General features: G+C 32.0%; 1 protein-coding gene across 2 annotated transcripts in view; it reads left to right on the forward strand.

Moving 5' to 3' along the window:
- Positions 1-17,629, forward strand: part of LOC145277630 (uncharacterized) — a 195,434-nt gene that overhangs the window by 101,735 nt on the left and 76,070 nt on the right. For both annotated transcript variants that reach the window (XM_080129188.1, XM_080129189.1), the window contains exons 27-30: positions 7,781-7,829; positions 9,282-9,434; positions 13,676-13,737; positions 16,205-16,334. In XM_080129188.1, the coding sequence (XP_079985314.1) occupies positions 7,781-7,829; positions 9,282-9,434; positions 13,676-13,737; positions 16,205-16,334 (394 nt within the window). The remainder of the gene's footprint in view (positions 1-7,780; positions 7,830-9,281; positions 9,435-13,675; positions 13,738-16,204; positions 16,335-17,629) is intronic.

Here is a 17,629-nt window from a genome sequence, read left to right on the forward strand (position 1 = left end):
ATAGATTCGAAAAAGTTGTCAAAAAAAAACAAATATATAACAAATAAATGTTATATAAAGCAAGTTACTTTTCTACCTAACTGGATAATTTTTTAGTGTTTTTATTTAATGTAACATGTTTATTCAGCTTGAAAACAGTGTTTACTAATGTTTTGGAAAATTTAAAATGGCGCCCGCCGCCCGACTCTCTTGAAACGGTGAGTTTGGGGAAAAGAGTTAAAAATAAAAAAGTAGACAAAATACTGCTAGAAACTCGCTCAATATGTTACCGTGACATAGGCTGACATATATTCGGTGAGTTTTTAACAGTATTTTGTATAGTTGTTTTTTAACTTTTAACTCCTTTTCTCAAACTTACCGTGTCAAAGAGAGTCGGGCCGGGCGCTATTTTTAATTTTCCAATACATCGGTAAACACTGTATGTATTTCGAGCTGAATAAACATGTGACATTGAATAAAAACACAAAAAATATATCCAGTTAGGTAGAAAAGTAACTTATCTTGCCTTTGATAACATTTATTTGTTATATATTTGTTTTTTGACAACTTTTTCGAATCTATGTATGAACGAGATTTTGATACTTATTTTGATTTAAAAAAAAAACATTTGTGGCTGTTCGCAGTAAAACATTGTTTTAATTCGTTGTTCAAGACTAATTTAAAGAATAAAAGTGCATGCAAGCTTCCTAATTGTAGTTTTTGTTTTTTTAACCATGTTTTTAAATTTGACGAGCAATGTAAGAAATTGCAACAGATTCATAATGCCGAATTGGTTGGGATTGTTATTATACATTCTGAAAACCGAATAGTTCTAAACTAATGTTATTCTGATAACAAAATAGCTCTCATTAAACGTATAAGAACATTTATATTCATATTTTCATATTTTTCTTAATTCGTTCTTGAATAAAAATTAAAGAACGCGTGTTGTTTACACTGTGCTGTGCTATGGCTGATTCTACAGGCTGGAGCTGCTGCTGCTTCTTTAAAATACTAACTTCATTTGACCAAATTCGAGAAATATAAACAATTTTTTTTTCGGGTAGGTCCTTTTAAATTATCAATTACCGCGGTCCTACTCAACATAAAATAATACTTTTAATTGATAAAGATAGTAAAAAGATTGATTTACTTACTACTGGGTGTCCGAATAATTTTTTTTTCAAAATGTTCAATACTCGTCATATTAAAGTCTTATTTTTAACACGACAAAAAAAGAAATGGTCAAAAATATTTCGGACACTTGACAGTATTAAGATTAACACCTCTTCTAATTGGTTCCCAAATTTCATGACGAAATTCTTCATACAATCACGGTACGGACCTTTAGAAAACAGGGGGGGTCATTACAAAACCTTACCGAAAACGCCATTTTATGACGTTCACATTTTTATCACTTTATTTGCTTAAAACTCTTAAAATATATAATGTACATTCATATTTATTAATTCATTTGAAAGTATATTCATTTCCGAACAAAACAGTAGTAATTTGAAGACTTGAAGTGCTTTGGTTTAAAAAATATGGCTATTTTAGTAGAACTACCTTGAAATCTGTGATTATCCAAAGCGTTTTTTCGTCCGTGTGTATTACTAATTGATGTAGATCAGGAAGAGAGTTGGGCACAGGATTGACCCCTGATTGACTCCAACATTAATACTGTGGGCTTCTGATTTCTGCTCATCAACCACTACTCTTATGAACCTATTGTAGAGAAAAATGATTTTAATTTTAATGATTTAGAAAACATTTCCAGTGATACCGTAGCTGGAAATCTTGTGAAGTAGGCCCTTGTGCCATACTTTATCGAAGGCCTTTGATATATCAAGAGCAATTACCCTGGAAAGGAAGCCTTTGTCAAGAGATTCACTAATCCTATGGGATATAATCGTTAGCACATCTGCTGTAGATCTTGCGGAGCGGAAACCATATTGCATGTCACTAAGAAAGTTGTTTCTGCTGAGGTGGTTGACTACTTCTTTATTTAATATGGATTCCAACAACTTACTCATGACACACAGGAGACTTATTGGTCTGTACTGAGAGGGAGATGACTTTTCACCTGAATTCTTAAATACAGGGCATACTGATGAGGTTTTCCAGGGTGTTGGAAAGCACTTCTTCTTAAGGCAATGTTTAAATAGTTTTGTAAGTATGGGGGCAAGTTCTGGTTGGAGCTTTTTCAGCACTATAACTGGAATGCCGTCAGGGCCAGTTGCTTTACTGGAATCAATCTTGATTAGCTTGGCGACCTCACGCACAGATATTTATATGTTGCATAGCGTGTTGTCTGTTATAGGAGGAAATACGGGGAGTTGATAGCCTTCGTTGCATAGGGTAGAATTAGCTGCAAAGTTCTAGGCAAATAGTCTGGCCTTGTTTGATGCTGACGAAATGACCTCAAGTCCATTGATGATGGTTGGGATAGAACACACACTTCTTTCTGTTCAGGATCCTGTTTGCTATTTGCCAAAACTGGTGGGAACCAAGCCACTGCTCAGCTACTTTGGATTTAACAGACTGAGCATATAGCTCTCTTGCATTTTTTATTACTCTTTTACAGTGGTTGTTGGCAGTCCTTAAAGCAGCTTTAGTCTCAGTGCATCTATTACGTTGGTAGCTATGGAAAAAGTGATTTCTGTGTGCGATGACAGCAGCACATTCTGGGGAGAACCATGAGTGGCTGTTAGGTTTTTTTCAAAATTTTTTGGATGGTATGAATCGGTCTATGTCTACAATTAACCATTATCTCTAGATCAGACCACCATCATGTCAGGTTTGGTTATGATCGGTCCAGTGATGTGCGCTGTAGGAGAGTATATATGCATAGGCAATGACCTTGACCTTTACTTTGGAAAATGGTATGCACCATTAGAGCAGGTCGATTTGCAACATTTTTCAGAAAATCAACATGGTACTTGTGATGATAGTTGGGATTTGATGTGATAAGAACATATACCAAAAATTATATTCACATCTGGAACAGAAAATTGAGCATTTAATTTTAAAAACCGTGTAGAAAAATGCTGAAAAATCCTTCATTTTCATAGCATTTTTCACAACACTGACTTCGAAATTTCACTATTTTTATTAAAAAAAATTCAATTAAAATTGATATATTTATATGAAATACATTGAAAGAAAAATAAATACATGAATTATAATTTTAATTATGAATCACAGCTAGCAAAATATCTCAACTTTTACTGCATTGATTAAACAAAAATTGTAAAAAAAAAAAGCTAATTAACAACTAAGTCTTTTAAATTTCATAATTCAAAAAGATATGTGGAGATGTATTACACAATATAATAACTTGATACAAGTTACAGAACCATGTATTTTAATTTTTTATTAGAGGCAATAATATAAACTTATAATAGAACTAATTTCTTCTGTATAATTTCCTTTTGAGGAAAATGAAGGTCTAATTTGCTGGCACAATGACTTTGTAATAATGTGTCTATATCTTGCTTCCTGCCCGTGTACAATTTTTTTGAGAAAAATCAATCAAATTTGACCAGTGTGTGGCTGCAAAATTGATAGCAGTAAGTTTTTCATTTTTTTTTTTTTTTTTTTTTTTTTGCAGTTGTTCACTATTTATGGAAAAAAACAATACAAAAAAAGCAAAACAATTATTTGAAAACACTTATTTTTTTTATATTTTTGTGATGTAATATGAATAAAACTAACTATTGTTCGGGTAAATTAAGAAAACTAATAAAATTTAATGGGTAAGTATTTATTTACTTAATGGACAAAATCCTTTGAATGCCCTCTTCTCTCACATCCAATTCATCTGAGTTTATCATCGATATTATATTTTCTGGAAGTAGTGCAAAAGCACTATATTTTGAACAGTTTAAAACAGTAATTGTGATTTCAGTTAACTGTTTTGTTCTCTGAATTATATTAAAATATACTGTTGTTGGTTAAAAAAAATATTGTCGGTTTTGATCTCAAACCAACTAACTGCATACACTTGGATGATAAATTTGACCAAAATGTTTAATTTATCATAGTGTTTGAGGATAGACAACTCTAGTCCATAAACACATTAACCTTGTGGATTATGTTAGCCATCAATTTTCTAAGTTAACTTCTCCATAAGAAATGGCAACAGCATACTCAAAAAGTTGCTTCTAGTCTTCACACTTAAATTATTTGTTTCTTTTGCTGTCAGATGATGATTAAATTATTTGTTTCTTTTGCTGTCAGATGATGATGATCGGAAGGGACACTATTTTTTTTTAGAATTCTTCTTGAGGCAAATTTTGATAATTATTGATATAGTTTCCCCAAATGACCAGTAAATGTTAGGCTTTTTGTTCCATCAATTAATTTAAAAATTGCTGTAAATGGCAGTTCTAGTGGAACCTGAAAATTTAAAAATTTGCGTGTATAGAGCCAGATTACAAAATAAATATCAATACATTATTTTATTTTCCACATAAAAGGAACATAATTGCAAGTGAATCTATAGAATTAATTTTACCTCCTTGTTAGGATGTCAAGTGCAAATTATGTGCCTTGTTTGACAATTTTCTGTCTTGCACTTTACTGCAAAGTCATCACATCTCAAGACAGAAAGTTTACAGCTACAAGATGTATCAAACAGTCTGTCTAGCTGTTCCTTCATTCTTTTCACTTTGATTGCTGCAAGAGATTTCCTGTCAATCTGTTTGGCTCTCTTATAGCAAAATATATTGACCTTCTGTCCTATATAATGTTACCTTAACAAGAGCAATTGTGGATTGACTGCTTGCCGAATACTAATTATTTTCTTGGCAATTAACTTAGAAATCTCACTATTTTTTAAGTGGGGATAACTGTTTTTGAGGAAATAACTAAACTGGATGACTTGTCGTGAATTTGGGGGTGATGTTTCATCCAAATGACAAGGTGGACCAGCAAATTTTGTGAACCACGGGTTAAAAATGAACATCATGCTTTTACTGACATTCTAATCTGAAAAGTAAAATAAATAAATGGATTATAACGGAAGGAAACTGTATTAGGCTATCTTCCAGTTTCATACGTAAAAAAATAAGTGCTAGTTATAAGAAATAATGAAAAACTTTGTAGAGTTGAATTAGATGTATTGAAGAGAAAGAATCAAACCAAATCAGAGGCATAGTAGTGTTTAGTTTAGACATTTTTAGCAGACTTTAACTCCTCCTTCGATAATATGAATTTATCCATAAAGAGATTCATTCTTGCTGTAGCTGTGCCATTTTAAACGAGTGTTCAGTGTTTAGAGTTTGAAAAACCAGTGCTTGTGCATCTATGTTACTATGCTATTTTTAATAGTATTTTCAAGTTAAATTTTATTTTTATGAAATTTTTGTTTATTAAATTTTTAGGTGAAAGTACAGAATAGTTACAATACAACCTCCTTCCCATATTAAGAATGGCTTTCTAAAAGTTATTTTAGCACAATAACATAGATGCACAAATAACGAAAAACCTTTAAAGGAGTTTCCTTATTTACTCGTATTAATCTTTGTGGGTTATCTGATTTTAAAACTATAATTTTAGAAGAAAAACACTGCTTAAAAGCAATTACTCCCTAAAAATAAAAGAAATTAAAATTTGACACTAATTTTCTGCAAAGTATTTTTTTAATCAGTAGAAAACTTGAAAAATTACGTGGTTATGTTTCGTAAAGAACGTGTAGAATAAAATTGTATGAACTATTTTTTTTTTGTTTGTTTTAATATAAAACTGGAGTATTACCATATTTTAATAAAAATTTCAAATAGAATTTGATGTGAAATATTAGGTTGGTGCAAAAATAATGTTCTTGAGATTCATTTGAACGTCAAAAAATGCCATTATTTTTGCACCAACCTAATAGAAACACAAATTAAAAAAGATAAAACGAATATGTTTAAATTCACTGCAGACACTTGAAATATAATAATATATATTCTAAACAAGTGTTTTTTCGTTTTTCCTTTTGAAATAATTAAGCATAAATCGTAATGTTTTCAAATTAAATAATAAACAAACGTTAATTTTTAATATCAATAACGAGCGTGTTTTGCGATTTTGAAATCTAAAATGTTTCCACTCCAAAAAAGTTCCTGAAATGATAAATCAAACTTTGGTCGTTATTATTTAAAAAAACTCACCAGAGTTCCAAAATCGACCTGCCCAAATGCACCATCCCTAGTTGGGGGACCCTCATTGGTCATGATCTGTCTAGTGGTGTGGGCTGTAGAAGTTGTGTACACACACATGCACACACACACGTGAACACAACAACTTTATATATATATAAAAAGCAGTTTTATCATTTCCTTTTATTGCAACCAATTCCATATGACAAACTGACTTATTTCCTCTATTTTCATTTAACTTACACGATTTCAGATGAGAAAAATGCAGATCAAGTATATACGATAATAGCAATGTTTTCCTTCTTTTTTATTTATTTATTTTTATTTATTTTTTTTTTTATCGGTCCAGTGATGTGCGCTGTAGGAGAGTATATATACATAGGCAATGACCTTGACCTTTACTTTGGAAAATGGTATGCACCATACCTAGTTGGGGGACTCTCATCATGCCAAGTTTGGTCATGATCTGTCTAGTGGTGTGGGCTGTAGGAGTTGTGTACACACACACGTGAACACAACAACTTATATATATATATATGATGTGCACCATCCCTAGGTAGAGGAGCATCATCATGCCTGGTTTGGTCATGATTGGTCCTGATGTGTGGGCTGAAGGAGAGTTGTACACATAAATGCTACTACTTTAAATATATATAAATTCTTACTTTCAGGCGAAAGTATTTGTGTACGTCAAAAATTAGGGAAAGTTTCCGAGTAGAAATAAAATGAATTTTATTTATTAATAAAATTCATTTTATTTCTTTATTTCTGATTATATGTTGCATTGACACTATTATGTGTCTTTAAAACTAATGCGTCGTAGAAGGTTACCTCTCTTCTTCTAATATGGATTGTATTATGTGGTATTGTTTCGAAGTTCATTGACTTTGAAGATTAAATTAATTTTATTTTTTATTAAAATTCTACTCTTGTTTTTTTTTTCATATTTTTTGCTGTATACAAATACTTTTGTACAACTAACCATATAGGGCTCCGGGGGTGGGTGGGGAACAAGGATGATGAAAAAACAATCTTATTTAATTATGACTTTTATTCCCCTCAAAACCTCTGTTTCAGTTAACTGACACGATTTCAAACTAGAAAATTGCGGATCAAGTATATATGATAATACCAACTTTTTTTTTTTTTTTTTTTTTTTTAAATAGGTCTAAATAGGTCTACTAGATCATTTTTCATAATTCTTGGATTTTTTTTTTTTTTTTTTTTTTTACTAATTTTGACACAACACATCAGTACATAATAGTGTTTTTACTTAAAATATATTTTTTTAATATTCAATTATAATGCACAGACATCATACCTTTACCCGATATGTAAGCTTATCAAATAGTTTTCTTGTTATTTTATTTTTAATTGCCATATTTCACTTGTGTATTAATCAAAGTGAGAATCAACAAATTTAACAGCTTTTCTGGTACATGTTGCAAAACTGATGCAACATTCTGAATTGTACTCTTTAACTTCTAATGGAATTTTCTGGTTTCTTCTTACTCTAGCCTCATGTGGAAAATTTTTTGATACTATTTTAATACCATCTGATCTTATCATCAAAAACTTCTACTAATAATAGACTCTCTCTCTCTCTCTATTTCCATGATATTAAAATTTCTTTTTTTTTTTTTTTTTTTGTTTTTCAGAGTGAAAGTTGTGCAGCCATATGACAATGCTGCCAAGAACACTGCCAGTGTATGTATATTCCTTTTACTCATGATAAGCGAGAAAAAAAAAAAAAAAAAAAGAAAAAGATTTTCTGGTTTTGCGTAATAACTTGAGATGGCATAATAAATCCAAACAACTTTAACAAAGCATGTTAAAATTACCTAAAAGTTGGACTCTTAACTTAATTTATCTAAAGTGATCCTCTAAATTTTAACAAAAAACTTATTGGGATTTATCATGTTTGTATTCAGATAAACTATATATATATTTATTTGTAATAAAGATTTGGTAACTGTTTGTCTGAAATTGAAATTATACTATTGCTATCTTTTAATGCTCAATTCAGTTTACCATTTCAAACTAATGTACTCTCTTTCAATGCTATGTTTTTTTTTATCTTGGGGGGGGGGTAGAATATGTTTGTTTTATCCCGATACCATCCTTTCAAACGTTACCTCCTCCTTTTTATGTGGGTGGTGGTAGTGTAGTGTCTGTTTTGTTGTCATGATACCATTCTTTCAGGGATTACCTCTCCTTTAGGTGCAAGAGGTACTGGTGTCCCACATTTATAACAAAAGCAAAGTAGTTCAATAAAAACGGACCATGTTATGATTTTTTATGTTTTTTCTCTATTTCATTTTTCTTATTTTTCCAGTCAGATATATATTTTTTTGTTTGGTTCTTGTCCAGAATTCTCCTTGTATTAAAAAAAATAAAAATAAGGAAAAATCTGTATGATGTACTAAATGACAAAACGAAAATATCATATTCCAAAAATCACAAATTGCTCAAGTAGTTTTATTTTTATAAATAAAATCACTTTTAAGCGATTAATGAAAATTAGTAGGCATTACAACATAAATCTAGTATGAATTATGTTGAATTATCTCCGTTTTTTTTTATTTTAGATTTTTGTTTGTCAAATTATGGCATCATAATCACTCAAATACTCATAAAATTTGATTTTCTTATTTAAAAATAAAATTACTTGATCATGTGATTTTTGGAATATGATTTTTTTGTTTCATCATAGGGTGCTTATATCATACAGATTTATCTTTATTTTTTTTCTTAGGGAGAATTCTGGGCAAGAATCTTTATTTTTGAATTCTAAAAACCCTTGTCAGCCATAATCAAAAGATGACAGCTGCACATACTTCCGAATAACCCAAAGAGCAACAAAATACCACCTCTTGACTGTTGAGATCCCTAGATGTCAGAAAGTTTTCTACTTTAGTAGTGTCTTCCCTCAAACTGCTAGACTTTCGAATTCTCTCACTGTTTCCCTGACTGTACTGACATGCAGAAGTTTAAATGTAACGTGAACAAACATCTTGTTACCTGACTGCCCTCAGTCTCCTGTTAGACGTTATCCCTACATTCAATATGCCTTGTTTAGTGTGAAAACAAGTAAATAATAATCTTGACTGACACATTATTTTGTTGTTGTTTACCAGATTTTTTTCTTTCTTGTTTCAGTTGTTCTTTGTTGACATTGGAAAATTGGAAAGCCACCCTATTTGTAATTTGTATCAACTGGCCGATGAATTTAAAATAATTCCGTTCCAGGCCGTTGAAGTCTTTCTTTGCCATTTACGTCCTGTAGACTTTGACACCGAGTGGACACCGGCTGTAAGTGTTCAATATAGTAATTCTTCTTGTCCATCTCTTAGTTTGTTCAATGATAATATTGACAATATGCATGCACTAAATAGGTGTGTGTGTGGAGAGGGCGGGTTTTAATCAGAACTCAATACAGCAGTAATAGTAGTATCGGTAATCATATCAAAATCAGGGAAAAATATGGGAATCGTCATCTCACTAAGTTAAACTTTTGAAAAGATTTGCTGAAAAAAAAGCAACCATAGAATTTCTACAGGATCCTATATGTTGTACAGGGTGAACCTCCCCCCCCCAAAAAAAACGGGCCCCGTGTACACTTTATGTGATATCTCCATTATTTATTCACTGAGTGCCCTTATTTTACAAGACATGGCAGAATCAACGACCATGAATACACCAAGACCCCAGTGGGAGCTGGGACAAGAATACACTGTGTTAAATTTTACTACAAGACAGGCTCGTTTAAGAAAACCCAGGATAGTTTCATCTGTCAGTTCGAATGTGAAAAGGTTCCATCCAAAAGCAGAATTCAGAACTGGGTGGACCACTTCGAGAAGTATGGGACCGTGGAGAGCTTCAACACTGCCAGAGAGAACCGTCCAAGCCACTCGGGACGTCTCAAGAAGTGAACAGCTGAGCTGGTCGAAAGAGAGAGTCTCTCCAGTAGAGTCTGAAACGCTTTGTGCGTAAGCGAAGTCAGTCCCTCGGTATGTCCCGTGAGACTTGCAGAAGAGTGCTGGTGAACGATATCAGGGCCTACCCATACAGAATACAGACGCTGCAGACCCTTACAGCCTCAGACAAGAAGCAGAGGAAGGCTATGGCAGTCAAGATGCTCGAGAAGATCGAGGAGACACCAAGTTTCCTTAACCTCCTTTGGACCTCCGATGAAGCTCACTTCCATCTTGCTGGAAAGGCAAACTCCAAGACAAATCTCTTCTAGGGGTCCTCCAGACCCAATGAAGTAGCCACCAAGCCCCTGCACTCTCCTAAGTGTACGGTGTGGGCTTCAATTTCGGCCAGAGGCATCATTGGACCAATCTTCATCAAAGAATCTGGCGCATGCAGTGACAGTCACCAAGGAGCGGTCTGTGGAGGTCCTCAAAACCTTCAAGAGTGAGCTCCAGACCATCTACCCGTCACTCATGAGCAAGTTCTGGTTCCAGCAGGACGAAGCAAGTTCTCACACCTCAAACCTGTCCCGAGATTGGCGTAAAGAGAACTTCGGAGGTCGAGTGATCAGTCTCAAGACTGATTTTGAGTGGGCACCCCATAGCCCGGACCTAAGCCTCCCAGATTTTTTTCTTTAGGGCTATCTTAAGGACAGAGTCTACGCAGGGAAACCCAGAACCATCACGGAACTCAAGGAAGCCATCAGAGACGAGATGAGAGCCATTACCAGTTCGGTCTGTAGGAACGTCATGGACAACTTCGTGCTGTGCCTCAAGAAATGCACAGAGCTAAATGGAGGCCATCTAAAACATATGCTGTAGAACGGAGAAAAAAAGGCCAAAGACCCTAGTGTTTTGATGTGATGTTTTGAATATAATAAACTAGTTATGACCAAAGTTTCATTTCATTCGGACAAAACACTAAGAAACAGGGCCTAATTATAGTTGGGGCCCGTTTTTGGAGGGTCACCCTATATATATTGTTTTGATTACTTTAACCAATTCTAAATTTGTAGAAATAATGATATATTAATATGTTCTATATTATATTATTATATTTGTCCATTTCTTAATTAGCACAACCATAATGTCAATACATATGCTAAATGAGGTGGAAGGCCATTCCAAACCTTACACTGTAGTTGTTGTAGTTCTAGTAGTATTAATGCAATTTTATTTGTATATGTTGACGAGAAGCAGAATATATTTTTTCCAAGTTAATTTAATTACAAAGGTTTTTAACTAAAAAAGTTATTGATAAAAAATTTGTAGAAGTAAATGTATCAAAACAAATATTTTATATATTATATATATACTAGTGTGGGTACAATTAATCTGATGGGAAAAATCAGAAATATTTAGTGTATGGGAATCAGTATCTGAATCTGAAAAATTTGTGCCTATTTTCCAATGCCAAAAATGATTTTTTTTTGTTGTTGTTTAAAACTTAATTTACCATTGCTGGAAATAATAAATATTTATTCATTTTAAACCACCAGTAAAACTAAAATCTATAAATTAGCTCTGACAAGTGTATTTTTGTGCGTGCAAAAATATATGGACAGATTACATGGAGTTTTATAGGAATCTGAAAGTTAGTAAAACGAAACTTTATAACTAAATATTTAGAAATGTTAAAAGAATCAGAATCGGTAATTGTATCAAAATTAGGAATTTAAAAACAGAATCAGTATCGGAATCCGGGGAAAATGTGGGAATCGTCATATCATTAATGTAAACCTTTGAAAATATTAATCTAAGAAAGAAAACAATCATGGAGTTTCTACAAGATTAATTGTGTTTATTAATATTATTTTGACTACTTAACCCATTCTAAATTGGTAGAAATAATAATTTACTAGTTTAAAGATTTAAATTATTTACTTATGTTTACTTAGAATAAATAAAAAATTAAGTTAAATCAATTAATATTTACTTAGAGTAAGTAAATTCAGTGCTTCTTCGACAACTAATGGAAATTGAGTTTTTCAAAAAATAAAACCAGAGAGTTTGAATAGTAACAAAGGGAGATAATTATTTTCGGAAAACTGAAAATCTTGAGCCAAACTCAATTTTTGCTAATTTTTTACTGAAAAGTGTTTTCGTTAATAATTCATTTTTTACCTTATTGTTTTTCATAATTTTTGGATATGTTCATTACATGATAATTAGGTAGATACCGTTAGTTTTATTTTATTATTTGAGATGAGTAATTTGTATTATTTATTTGTGGACTATTATTGTCCTCTTCATAGTTGTTTCACAATGTTTCGGCCAACTATTCCTCTGGCCTTCATCAGGTGATTAACCACAACAGAATAGGTATACTGGGTCTCTTAACTGTACCTCAGTAATTACTGCCTTTCATAGTTGTTGTCGTTTCATCACATTTTTGGCCAACTAATCCTCTGGCTGGCTTTAGGTAGGATTGAAACCGCTATCTGTATACCATGCTCACCTGGAACCATAGAGAGTCAACGCCTCTATCCACTGCGCCAAGAGCCCTAAAGATTGGTTTTTTGATCTTATAAATTCAAGTTTTTTGTTTTTATCTGGAGTTCCATCGTTGGGTCTGTACTGAATGGTATATTATTTTTTTGGTTGTGAGACAACAACTATGGAAGGCAGTAATTACTGAGGATACAGTTAAGACTCAGCATTCCTATTCCGTCGATAGGTCACATTCTGTGTGTCATGTCATGAGCTTTACATGGTGAAACATATCCTAATAGATTGCATGGATCTTTAGCAGATACGAATGAGGTACTACCGTGAACGTAATCTAAAAGATCTTTTTCATGGAGTGGACCCTGGCAGTATCCTGAAATTCCTAAGAGAAACAAGATTATATAACAAAATCTGAAACCCTAATAAACAACAAACATAACCAAATAACCACTTCAGAAAAACCTAAAACCCAAATAACAAACAAAATACAACCAAACAACCTTTCCAGCAAAATCAAATTACCTAATAAACAACAAACAAACATAACAAAATAACCTCCTCAGTATTAAATGACCCACAAAGGTTGATATGCTGGTTAAATAACCCATCCATCCATCCTATTCCGTCACGGGTAACCACCTGATGAAGGCCATAGGAATAGTTGGCTGAAACGTTGTGAAACAACAACTATGAAGATAAAAATAAGTCGGCAAATAAATAAATAAATATACAAATTACTCAGCTCGAAAGATTCCAATAATAAAATATATACCATTATAAGAGAGAGAGAGAGAGAGAGGGGAATACGAACCGGATACGGAAATGATATGTATTGCCCCCTTCTGGCTAATAATGGCATTGCCAGAATTAAAGGGAGATAATTATGATTACCTTAAAGTCACCAGTTTGTGTTCGTGTGTTTGCTTGCATGTGAAACTTGGTTTCCATATATCTTCTCTGAAGAAGATTGAACGATTGATTATTTTATGACAAAAACAGATGATTAATCTGTACGAATCCTTGAATGATGCTGACAAATTATAAAGTAAAAGCCAGAAACATTTTTTTTATAATTTTTTTCTTAAATTGCTTGAATATTGTTTTTATAATTTTATTTCCTTTTTCTTCCAGTCAAATTCATTTGCAGAAAGTTGGCTAGAATCCAAAATCCTTTATGGCAAAATCAGATTCGTGTAAGATTGGAATTTCTTATTCTTAAAATTTAAATATAAAATGCCCATTCATATCTGTTGAAATTTTTAAAAATCTTTAAGTTAAAACTATTAAATACTAACAAACAAGATCTACAAATAGTTTATTGCTAAACATCAGTTCAATGTGGTATAATCAGTTATTCTCTTTTCCTCAAACTTATTAGCAACTGCAAACATTTCTATTTTTCTTGCCAAGTTGTGTTTAACAATTAGATATGACTTAATCTTGCTGAGATTTCAGTTTAACATTTTATTTTCTACTGTTTTTACTATTGCATTTTAATTATTTCTTACTACCTGGTGCTACCAGATCAGGCTGTCTGAAGATACTGGCTTCCTGGCCTAAAACGCATTAAACATTTATGTTTTTTCTTTTTGTTTTGCAAAACTCAATCATGTTCTGCAAAGCCAAAAACTAAAACAATTTTCCTTTACAAAACAACCAAACCATGCACTGTGAATAATTATTTTAAGATATAAAGAACTTGAAACATGAAAAACTTTTTTAAAAATTACTTGATTCGACATTAAATAACTCCAAAAAAAGGGTTGATATGCCATAAAACAACCAAACCAAACCAATGTTGTATGACCCGTTATTCCTTTTCCCCAAGCTTATTAGCCATGTTTCAAGCAACAGCAGGCATTTCTCATCTTTTTGCCAAGTTGGATTTAACTGTTAGACATGATTTAATCTTGCTGAGATTTTGCTTCAACATTTTTATTTTCTAGTGAATTCTACTAAAATTTTTATATTTTAATTATTTCCTACTAGATTTTCTCACACAAGTGTATACCAGTGATCATTGGCAAAAACACTTGAAACAGCATCCATCCTTGCCATTGCATTCCTCAGGAAGGCTAACCAAACCTGATGATTTGAAGTCAACGATTTGGTGATTTATAGCTACCCACTGTTCTAACAACAAACTCTGTAGATTCGGGGACCATCAAATTTAACCATTATCAGCCAGGGTTTTTTTTTTTTTTGTCCACCACATTGCTTTTTTCAACCCTGTAAGGGAATCGAAACAATTGCTTCATAGACAAATTCTCCTGGTTGATGGCAAAGTGCATAACTCGGTCAGCATAGATGTTTCCTTAGGATGACTTTGTCAGAGAGAGTTCATTTTGCAGGAGAAAAACTGTTTGAGAGGAGGTGTTGCCATCAGACATGGAGGATGTAACACAGACAGTGGTTTTTGAAAATTTTTTATCACCTAACATCTTCCATTCTCATTGGCTAGAACTCACTGCCATAAAGGAGGATCATTTACACCAGTAGATATCAGTGTTAGATTCTTATTTTGGTGCAGCATCTTATCTCTGATTTTGACCAGAACTAGGAATGGAGTTGGCAGAAGGCATAATATGCAAGGTCAGTTCATGCTTTGATATCAGCTTTTTTTTTTTAATCTGTGGCTATGATGGTGATGCCAAGATATTTGAAACTTTCAACCTCTTCAACAAAATCACGATTGAGAACAATGGATGTCTTGTTTATTGGGCAAACAGCAAGTATTTTTATCTTTGCATTTATTTCTTATCCAAATCTGCATTGCAATATGCTGAAGCTCGTTAAAAACAGATTCAACATGAACAAATATTTCACTGAGTAACACAATAACATCTGTACAATCAAAGTGTTTGACAGCAAAGTTGCAGCTAATAATGACATTGGGGGAAACTTTTATGGCATTCGAAGTGACCTAATCAGTGGCTTAAGTTTTAGCAAAAGAGTGCATTCTTGCTGAATCCTAAACAGTATTTTGAAGGGTTCAGCAACCTCCCCATACATAACGTGATTATGTTGTGGTATGCTTAAAGTAAAACTGAAAAGTTAAAGTAGAATATCGTCTGCTTGCATAACTTTCCAAAGAGTGACACAGTCAACAGTCAAATGCAGCAGTGAAACTAATAAAACAGATGACTGTCCTTTGCTTGGAAACACCAACAATGTTCAAGGGACCTCTTAGTTTAAAGATTTGATCAGTGTATTCATGGCTCAAATTAAAACCACTTTGACCTAGGAGTAAAAAGAAAAATGAAACATAGTCTCAGAACAGATACTATATTTTGTATCACATCAAAAGCTTATTGTATCTTAAGGAGATAAAAGATATAGGCAGACAGACCATGTGCGATCAACAGCTCGACGAACTTCCATCCTATATCCTCACCCGGAAAATGATTAACAAAAAAAAAGTACTTGAACAAACATGTATGGTTTAAAGATCATTCACTTCTTTAATGTAAATAAATTTATTTTAAAGAACAAAATTTTGACTTTCTTAAATTTCCAACATCTCAGATATCAAATTAACATTTTCTATGCATGGTGAGAAAAAATGACCAATGACTCCTCTTTTCAAATTTTGTTATATTTTCTGCAAATTCAAATTAAATGATGGATTTAAAGAATTTTTTTTTTTTTTTTTTTTTACAGAATGGACAATACCATGTGGCTTGATCCTCTGCTTAAACGCACTTTCTTAAAGGCTATCAAGACAGTCACTAATGGCCCAAGTTTACGCAGAGAGTTGATCAGCAATAATCTTGCTGTTGACAATCCTCAAGTAAGGAAATTTGATGCTTGTGCCTTATAAGTGGGTATCTGAAAAATCAAAATTTAGCATTTTAAAAACACTAGTACGTACTTATGTGTCATGTTGAAATTAGTAAAAATTCCAAAAATTATGAAAAATAATCGTGTAAAAGATCTGCTAAAAGTATTTAAAAAAACAAACAAAAAAAAAAAACAGCTATTCTTAATCTGCCATTTTCTAATTTGAAATGTTAATGTCAAAATTAACCGAAACAAGGGCGATAAGTCAGTTTGTCATATGGAATAGATTTTTTTTTTTTTGCATTATAAAAAAAAACTTTAAAAATTCACTCATATCAAAATAATAGCAATTTATTTAAAGAAAATGAAATAAAGACATAACAATACATATATATTAGTCATTCAATAATTAGAATTATTTGATCAAATTAAGACTACAGTTACTTCCCCTGGATCTTGTGAACTTTTTAAAATTAACAAGTACAATAAAACTACATTATTCAATAAATTCTATTTTATTTTTATTTATTTATTTTTTTTTGTAACTATTTTTCTTCTATATCATTTTTGGGGAATTTTTGAAATTTTTTACTAATTTTAACATGTCACCTAAGTATATAATGGTGTTTTTACTTAAAATGCATTATTTTGATTTTTTTTTAATATTCAAATATAATGCACAAGCACCAAAAATTTGTTGATTTAAATATGTCAGAATATTGAACCAATCAAAAAATGAAAATGATGCTTTTGCGGATTGTTTGAAATATTCCAATAAAATTAAGATGTTTTTATTAGAGTCAAGAAAATAATTGGAATCACTCATTGCAATGTTTGTTTCAAAATTCTATTGTCTAATTAGATATCCGAAATCAAGTTTTAGTCTGATTCTGTCTAAAAACTTAATGTAGGCACATAGTTGTTTGCAAAGCATAAACAATGATACAGATTTTATTTTATTAGCATAAATTAGTCATTGGATTATGATTATTCAAAATTTGTTGAAAATTACCAAATTTGCAGTTATATATGCTGTTCATCTTGGAACTATTTTCAATGTATAACTAAAAAATTGGGCTTTAAACATGTGAAAAATCCTTATAAATGTAATTGCATCCTCTATATTATAAAAAAAAAAAAAATGTGTGCTTGTGTGTGTTTTTTTTTTGTTTTTTTTTGTATGTCCAGCAAAGGCTGGGGGGTGGGTAACCATTTCTTACAACTTGTTATATACTCCCTAGATTATAATATATATGATTTGTGAACGGACGTCACGTCTATCTTTTATTTGTTTATAATTTCCGT

Source organism: Euprymna scolopes, chromosome 6, assembly GCF_053919585.1.
Source record: "Euprymna scolopes isolate OS-2025 chromosome 6, ASM5391958v1, whole genome shotgun sequence".
Taxonomy (NCBI): Eukaryota; Metazoa; Mollusca; class Cephalopoda; order Sepiida; family Sepiolidae; genus Euprymna; species Euprymna scolopes.